General features: G+C 41.8%; 1 protein-coding gene across 1 annotated transcript; it reads left to right on the top strand.

Moving 5' to 3' along the window:
• Positions 1–1,733: 1,733 nt before the first annotated feature.
• On the top strand, positions 1,734–6,037 carry LOC311486248 (chymotrypsin-like protease CTRL-1; the record flags this gene model as incomplete). The annotated part of the gene is made up of 6 exons (XM_084542039.1): positions 1,734–1,791; positions 2,347–2,367; positions 2,736–2,898; positions 4,902–5,158; positions 5,250–5,395; positions 5,591–6,037. The coding sequence occupies 6 exons, from the start codon at positions 1,734–1,736 to the stop codon at positions 6,035–6,037; spliced, it is 1,092 nt and encodes a 363-aa protein (XP_084398165.1).
• Between the last annotated feature and the right edge of the window lie 3,016 nt (positions 6,038–9,053).

Raw genomic sequence — 9,053 nt, 5'->3', positions numbered from 1 at the left:
ACCAGAGACACATATCTGTGGCCAGGTGCTGTAGGGAAACAAAAGTGCCTTAGTAAGGGTGATGCAAAGACTGGTTTGTGTTAAATGTAAATAAACCCACTGTATCTCAAGTCTATATAAACTGCCTGGCCAATAAAAAGTTGCCACCTTGATTTAACTAAGCAAATAGGTACGAGCAACCTTTTGGATAATTACTGCATGGGTGATTATCTTTCAGCTGGCAACAAGTTATTTAACCCCAACTGATGAAATGAGTAGCTTCTCATTTCTTATACAACCATGCTGAAAGACACAATCTGTGGTCGTGGAAAAGATGTTAGTCTGTTTGAGAAGGGTCAAATCATTGACATGCATCAAGCAGAGAAAACATCTAAGGAGATTGTAGAAACTACTAAAATTGGGTTAAGAACTGTCCAACGCATTATTAAAAACTGGAAGGATAGTGGGGAACCATCGTGTTCGAGGAAGAAATGTGGTGGGAAAAAAAATCCTCATTGATCATGACTGGCAATCACTTAAATGTTTGGTGAAATCAAATCCAAGAAAAACAACAGTAGAACTCAGGGCTATGTTTAATAGTGAATGTAATAGCATTTCCACACGTACAATGTGAAAGGAACTCAAGGGATTGGGACTGAACAGCTGTGTAGCCTTAAGAAAACCACCAATCAGTGAGGCTAACCAGAAAAAAAGGCTTCAATTTGCTAGGGAGAATAAAGATTGGACTCTGGAGCAATGGAAGAAGGTCATGTGGTCTGATGAGTCCAGATTTACCCTGTTCCAGAGTGATGGGGGCATCAGGGTAAGAAGAGAGGCAGAAGAAGTGATGCACCCATCATGCCTAGTGCCTACTGTACAAGCCTGTGGGGGCAGTGCTATGATCTGGGGTTGCTGCAGTTGGTCAGGTCTAGGTTCAGCAACATTATGTTGCCCAAAGAATGAGGTCAGCTGACTACCTGAACATACTGAATGACCAGGTTATTCCATCGATGGATTTTTTCTTCCCTGATGGCACGGGCACATTCAAAGATGACAATGCCAGGATTCATGGGGCTCCAATTGTGAAAGAGTGGTTCAGGGAGCATGAGACATCATTTTCACACATGGATTGGCCACCACAGAGCCCAGACCTTAAACCTATTGAGAATCTTTGGGATGTGCTGGAGAAGGATTTGCACAGTGATCAGACTCTCCCATCATCAATACAAGATCTTGGTGAAAAATTAATGCAACACTGGGTGGAAGTAAATCTGGTGACATTGCAGAAGCTTATCAAAACAATTTTGTTTAGCCAGGCAGTGTAGTATTGCTGTATAAGCAGACCACCAACCCTAAACCTAACCAGAAACTAGTCGTAAAAGTACTTTTTCGCGTGGAATGCATAATCACAGGCACTCAAAGGAGCGAAAAATACAGCCACAATCCAAAACCTGAAATTACTAACTGCATCAGCAAAGCAGAGTTTAACACAGTGCATACTTTTTACTTTAGAGGTGTGCACTTGGAACAGAGCTGGAGAGTTATTATGGTACTATAGGTTAACTATGTGCATGCTATTGTCAAACACAGGAATCAAGACCATCGTGTCCAACTTGATGCCTTTTCTGGTAAAGTTATGTCATGGCTCAGTGAGGGGAAGAGCAAATGAGAATTGTCGCGTTAGTGGGTGGAGCAAAGCATGTACATTTTATGCATTTAATGTTGAAGGTCAGGTGAAAGTGCTTTAGTTAAAAATGGCTCTCCAGCAGTTTGCCTGTGGTGTCATCGTGACGATCGTTCTCTTGTGCGCAGGTGAGAAAGAACATTTCTGTTTTCTTGTATTTATTTTTTAACAAGGCTTAAATTGAGTATTGATGGTGAACTATTCAATCATATAAAATCTCCTTTACTATGTGGAAAGTATAAAGGGGCCCACATGACATCCACCTTGTAACCAACGCATTGCAGCGATATTTTTTAAAGTAATGAACATCTTTTCTGCATCAAAAACCTTGTTCAAGTTGCACATGCTTAAAGAAGGTCAAAGCAATATGGAATATCCACCTGACTGGGTTAAACCAGCAGAAATTTGGGCTGGTGTGGAATGTAACAAATACCCTTTAGGTTAATTACTGATTTTAAAAAATATTCAACTGGGATGGTGCGGAAGCTTTAGTATGTTTTGAAAGAAATATAAAGTCTCAAAAAGAGCGACCCTTCCCCCGATCTGGATCTCTGTGTTTTTCCAAAACGTATCTTTGGTATGTGAAAAATCTCTCTCTCTCTCTGACATAATAAAAAGTGTAAGTCCTCCTATGCTACGCCCTCAACTTGTTTAACACTTTATCCCTGTGTTTCAAATTTTAGGTTGCCATTCACAGGCACCAGGTAAGCATCCAGTTTTCAAGTTTCAAGCTTTGTTTTCTCAATTTTGAGCAAATAGAAAGAACAGATAGCCGTGGACACGTGGCTGTATTTTTGCCTGTGATTATGCGTTTAAGTGGCGAGCAAAAATGGTGATGCAAAATCTTCTGATTTTAATGAAAAAGTCAAATAACAGAGTGCTCCATTGTCAATGCACTTTATATGTGAACCACAACTCTTCAATCACACAAGAATCAGGAGCTGTATGTATGTATGTATGTATGTACGTATGTATGTATATGTATGTATGTATGCATGTGTGGCGTTGATTCAACTGAGGTATGACAACTTGTTGCACACTTTTCCAGTTTAATTCTTGGATCTTTTGTCAGCATGTGGCATGGCTACAATCAACACCAGAATTGTGGGAGGTCAAGACGCGTTTCCGGGAAGCTGGCCATGGCAAGCCGCTTTATACTATCAAGGAGAGTTCTTCTGTGGAGGGTCTCTGATCAACAATGAGTGGGTGCTGACAGCTGCTCACTGCACGCCAACGTGAGGAGTCACTGTTTGAAGTATTTGACGATGTGAATAACCATTACTGCTTGTTTTGCAATTGAGGTTATATTTTCTTACAGTCTGTCGCCATTCACTTCCAAAATCCATAGCCTACTGCCTACAGTATGCATTCACTACTCAAACGCCTCCCTAACATTTAAACAGAAAAGCACACAACCAAATTTTCAGTCAGCCCAGACTAGGGCTGGTCGATTTTGGAAAAAATGAGAATCACGATTTTTTTTGGTCAAGATTGAAATCACGATTCTTCAAACGATTCTTTTTGAGTTGGAAAATAAAATGCATTTATTCGGCATTTCGGCAAAAAAAAAAAAAAAAAAAAAAAAACTCACTGTAACCCCCCAATTTGGGAGAGACCCAGAGGTGAACTGTCCCCCGCGCCCCCCTCCTCTTTCCCTTTCTCACGCACACCTTCTGTGCATGGCACCTTCTCAGAAAGCAGGGGCGCCTGCAGCTGCAGGGGGCGACAATTTGCCAGTTCCCCACACAGATATGACAGATAATAGAAAACCATGTAGTGGCGCAGATGTATTTGTTTATTTATTTATTTTCCAAGTGCTCGTGCCGCCCCCCTTGTGTCAAGAAAAAATGCCGCACGGACGACTGCCCGGTTCGCCCGTGCCTAAAACCGCTACTGGGTGCAGATGTGTTGCCATACAAGAGAACTTGTTTTACCCTTTTTATCAACCAAACGGGACCGCGCTGTTTTCTGAATAAGATGCGTGTTGCAGGTCACCACACATACACACACACACACACACACACACACACACACACACAGAGCTCGTGGGGCCGCGTTGAATGCTCTGGGGGAGTGACTGAATTGCGCATGCGCGTCTCTTTCAGGAAAAACCTCACAGACAACGGAAAATGGCAAAAGAATCGTTCCAACTTGATTTTATTAATTTGGAGATCGTTTGAACCAAGAATCGAAATCGTGATCAAAATTCAATTAATTGCCCAGCCCTAGCCCAGACCCTAACACCATAGCCTGACGTGCACCTCCCTAGACATGAAACAATGTGCCCCAGCGACTTAGACCTCAAGAGCAATGATTGCTCCGCTTGGCAGTAGGGTATCTCAGCTTTAAAATTTCCGGCAGCTTCTCCATCTCCGCAATTTTCTAACTGATTGTTTTACATCAAGATGGAACACACCAAGAAAAAGATTCGGAGATACAAACATTTGTATGACTCGTCTTTCTGGCGAAATTTTGACAAAACTTTCAGTCGCCATTGATGAAAGTGAAGCAGGAAGTAGAAAGTGAAGCAGGAAGAGGAAACAACAATTAACTCGACTGGAAAAAAAGACACACTGCCGACTATCATGTGGATGGCAGACTGATGCACCTGCACACAAGTATAAATGGCTCATTTATGGCTCAGTGTGCGTAGGTTACACTGTCTACATCCAGCAGTACTTTAAAAGTACCTATAAAATGGTACTTTTAAATGCAATTTCCGCATCTTTGGAGCATTGATAAAGCCGAAGCCAAAACACACTGTGGCAGTCAGTTGGTAGCCTCGTATCGCAGTCTTCCATTGAATATAACTTGTAGCCTGTTTCTTTTTCACCTGTAGCATGGACACAACTTAATTTGCTCTTCCTAGAGTCCAAGTCACTAATAAAAAGAAATTACCTTGAGATTGTAAATGGACAGACAAATACACTAGGAGATGAACATGGATGTATACATAAAGCCCAGGGCCACGGCAAATACTGACGCAAATCCCACCTATGTGATCTAGTAAGCTAATTAATGTTAGAGCATTTGTTTAATCCAACAAGCCTTTCCCCTAACACATTAAGATACGCACAAAGAGTATACAGTGAAAGTAGAATTAAATGAAATCCCTGTCCCAGACCAATCACAGGATAATTCATTTAGTACCAGATGTGAACTGGGCTCTGAAGCATTAACACACACGATCAACACAAGGTGTTTCGAAAGGTTTAACTCTCACTTTCTGTTCTTCAAGGGTTCTGAATGGCACAGTGGTCGTCCTGGGCCTCTACAACCAGTCAGCTATGAGCTCCGACGTAGTGTCTCGGACACTTAAGCAGACCGTGATCCATCCTGGATTTGACTTTTGGACACTGGAGAATGACATCGGTCTCCTGAGGCTGTCGGCCCCCGTCACTTTCACATCCTACATACAGCCAATCTGCTTAGCCTCAACAAATAGTGCTTTCCACTCTGGGATTAGCAGCTGGGTGACTGGTTTTGGTGTTACTGGTAAGCAACAAATGCTTCTTTTACAATACTGCTGCTGGTTTCTTTGGAAGGATTTCAATATTAAAATTTTTTTGTAACCTCTCCAAATTAGCTGTTGGTTCCTTTGCCAACATTTTGCAGGAGGTCAATGTACCAATAATCGGAAACAACGAGTGCAGATGCTACTATGGATCCAGTGAGATCGCAGACACCATGATCTGTGCTGGGCTCAAAGCTGGAGGGAAGGATTCGTGTTATGTGAGTACCCTTTTCTGTGTATTTGTTACGTAATGGAGAGCAGGATCCTTTAATAATAGTTGGTTTTGCCCTAGTTACATCGATGTTAATGTTCACATTATTTACAGCCAGTTCTCATGATTTGTCTGTTTTACAGCCAATTCTTCTTGATTTGATTTTCAGTGAAGCTAGACCGTTTCATTTCTCTCTTCACAGGGAGACTCGGGCAGCCCACTCATGAGCAAAAAAGATGATGTCTGGGTGCAGAGTGGAATTGTGAGTTTTGGCATTGGCTGTGCTCTGCCTAGGAAGCCTGGGGTCTACACTCGTTTGTCCGAATACCAGACATGGATCAGCGAAAGCATCGAAGGCACAGCAGCAGGCTTTGTTACCTTCACCTCCCCAGGCACTGACAGTGACTTAAACTTCACATGTTCAACAACACCACCTCCCACTACAACCTACCCAACCACCTTCCCTAACACCTACCCTACCACAACCACTCCCCCTACCAGTCCCACCAGCTGTGAGAAGGATTGTGACAGTGTATTTGACAGTGGGGAAAACCTGATCCACTTCACTCACCTCACCTCCCTCTCTCTTCTTGTTCTTTTGCTTCATGTACTGGTTGGCGGCGGTGGAATGTGGCCTTTATCCCAGTAATGTACTTGAGTGCAAATCTGAGATTAGGGCTCGGCGGGTGATTGTCAGGTTTGTTAGGGATTCACAGATTTATTGAAATTTTAATTTACTGGAGTTTTCATTATTAAAACCAGGTTTAGGAATTAGATGTTCCAGTGGGTATCGGGGCAGAAACCATGTGCCTCTAGCGTCTCTTTCTTCTGTTTTAGTGGCGGTAGGCTAGCATTAAAGATGACAAAAATTGAATCTATGGTGGTGGATGACCAGCCCATTTCTGGAGTAGAGAACAGGTTTTCTATTTTGTTAAAAAACAAAAAAATTAAAATTGACTAATTTAAGGAGAGCTGATTTTGATCAAAACAAAAGCTTGAATTAATTTGATACATCGCCCAGCCCTATTTGAGGTACATGTACTTTGGTATCACAAGGCGAACAATATCTACTAATATCTACAATATCTACTATATCTACTATATCTACAATACCTACTAATACCTACTAATATCTCACACTGAGGAATACGGGTCTAAAGTACAGAGTGGTGAACTTTTACTGCACTAATATACTTTAGTAAAACTTCGGAAGCACTTCTCTAATGAGTTTAAATGTGATTATATGCTGTTGTCACAATATGATGACTTGATTTAAACCTTTTCATCTTGTTTTGTGGTGGAATTTTGGATCCCATGTATGTCTTATGAATAAAGCTTAATAAACTTCAATCACAGGTTTCTGTTGCTGCTGCTGTTCATTTGCTGGGCGTTTTGTAAAAAGTCAGGTTACTTTTTTTTTTACAATGGAAATAACTGTCTGGAAATGGGATGATTCAAGGAATGGGTATGAACCAAAACCAAAAAGTTGTAGTTTGTAAAACCAAGTGATGTCCATTAGTACATAAACCAAACCCAAATGATATGATTAACCAGCAGGCCTGGCCGGGGCATAATCACTTCTTAACCGAGTGACTCCATACCATAAAATGAATATAAATATGGACAATGCATCCCCACTCCCTTGCACTGGCCAAACTGAAGCTAGTTTCCCAGGGGTACGGGCGTCGCCGTCTTGTGAATTTGGAGCCAGAGTCTGCGCAGGATGGTCCAAGAGTTTAGCCACGTGGAGCCCGCCCCACACTTCCGCAAGACTCACTCGCATTTTTGTTTAATTAACACTGTGCTCTTCTCTACCTCCACCAGTTACAAAGAAATGTTGCATTATACACTGTACTTAGGTATTTTTTCCTACTGTACTCTACTCATGAGTGATGGCATGGCAAGTAGTCATCATCAAAAAAAAATTATTTGATGTGTATTTTAGTGTTTTATTTTGGCCCAAGTCCCATCCACTAACATTGAGGGGGTGGAGCTTATGACCTATACTGCAGCCAGCTACCAAGGGGAGCTCGTCTTGCTTTGGCTTCACTTTTTAGGAGCTGTTCCATCATCCATCCATTTATTTACAGGCAACAGTTCTAGGAAATTATTTTCTGAATACCAACACATGCAATTGGACTGCCTGATAAGCAACCACTAATCAGAGGCAGAGGACATTTATGATTACATTACTGCTATTTCTCTGTCACGTCTGTCACCTCATAATGCCCGCCTATTTGACTGGCCCTGCAGATCAATGCTGGAACACAATCAGTTCCCAGCGAAGCAACTCCAGACCAACTAAACATCTCAAAAATGTTGTGGGTGGGGGAAGTTGGGCTGCCCAGTCTTCATGGCCTCCTGCAGTTATCCACCTCTACCTGAATGAACAATTCTCCAACCTGCCTAGGATTCCTCTTATATTCTCAGACTGTCATGTAACATCATCAGCTATATGTTGTACGTATCTATGACAGACAGTATGTTTATCTCGTTCCTCCTGCCGTTCTCTTCTATCTCTTTTCTGTCTGTACCCGGCTGGCCCTGTCATTTCCCATGGAGCTCCTCAGAGAAGATTAGGTCACACACACCAACACACACCCCGGCTAACCTAGCGGGGAAGTGCGTCTCATCTCCCCCAGCCCACAGGATCAATCAGGTGAAAAATTACGTGCACTCCAAGTTTCCAAACGTGTCTGAGTACTCATGAGGCGTTTATGTGCGTCTGTGACACACTTTGTGTATCATAACGTCCTTAAAAACCCTTCAAGGTTTGTTAAATGTCTCTCTCAGAAATAACATCTAATTGTGCCAAATGTACTTTGTTTTTCATTTTCCAAAATTTAATTTTCAAATATTCACACATGAATACAACTACTGTCCCCTACAGGCCACTGCAGATAATATGCAACAAACACACACCACAATATGTTCTGGGTGGCTGATTGGAAAACTAACTAGCAAGCAGCCTGAAGCAACAGCAACTATCTCATTATTATTCTGTGGCTGTAATGGGTTTTTATTATTTCTATTCTCAAATGTAAATTGTGTCTTTATGAACTTTTCTCTATAAATCGCTATGTCTGACTTCATCAGCATGTACACCATTTCAATGAGATTATTGAATATATGAGGCTGTGTGTAATGCCATCATAAATGTATCTACATGTGGTTCATTTATGATGTGATCATGTTGATGTACGCAAAGTAGCCATATAACCAATATGTATATATCCCAAGATTTTTATCATATACCCATGTCAGGGCACATGCACAACAAATGGCACTTGCAAAAACGGTGCTAGTAGTACCTCAAAAGTAACTGGAATCAAAAAAGAATGTTTAACCATGCCAAATGAGTTGAAAAGAAATGTTTTGAGTGAGTAAAAGACGGGTTAAGTTCTGGCTTTGCTGGCAAAGGGATACAGTGAGCGTCAGGTTGCTTCCATCCTTACAAATTCTAAGACAACGGTTCATAAGATCAAAGTCAAGCAGCAGACATTGGGGACAACAAAGCTACAGACTGGCAAAGGGAGAAAACTCATTCTAATGTCACTCAGCAACTGCAGGATGACATCAAGTGACCAACAAAAAGAATGGCAAATGACAGCTGGGGTGAAGTGCACGGTGAGAACAGCAAAAAAAGAGCCAGGCTGAGGTTTACG

The sequence above is a fragment of the Chelon labrosus genome (assembly GCF_963514085.1).
Source record: "Chelon labrosus genome assembly, chromosome: 1".
Taxonomy (NCBI): domain Eukaryota; kingdom Metazoa; phylum Chordata; class Actinopteri; order Mugiliformes; family Mugilidae; genus Chelon; species Chelon labrosus.
Note: the sequence above shows the minus strand (reverse complement) of the source record. Positions and strands in the feature narration are given on the sequence as shown.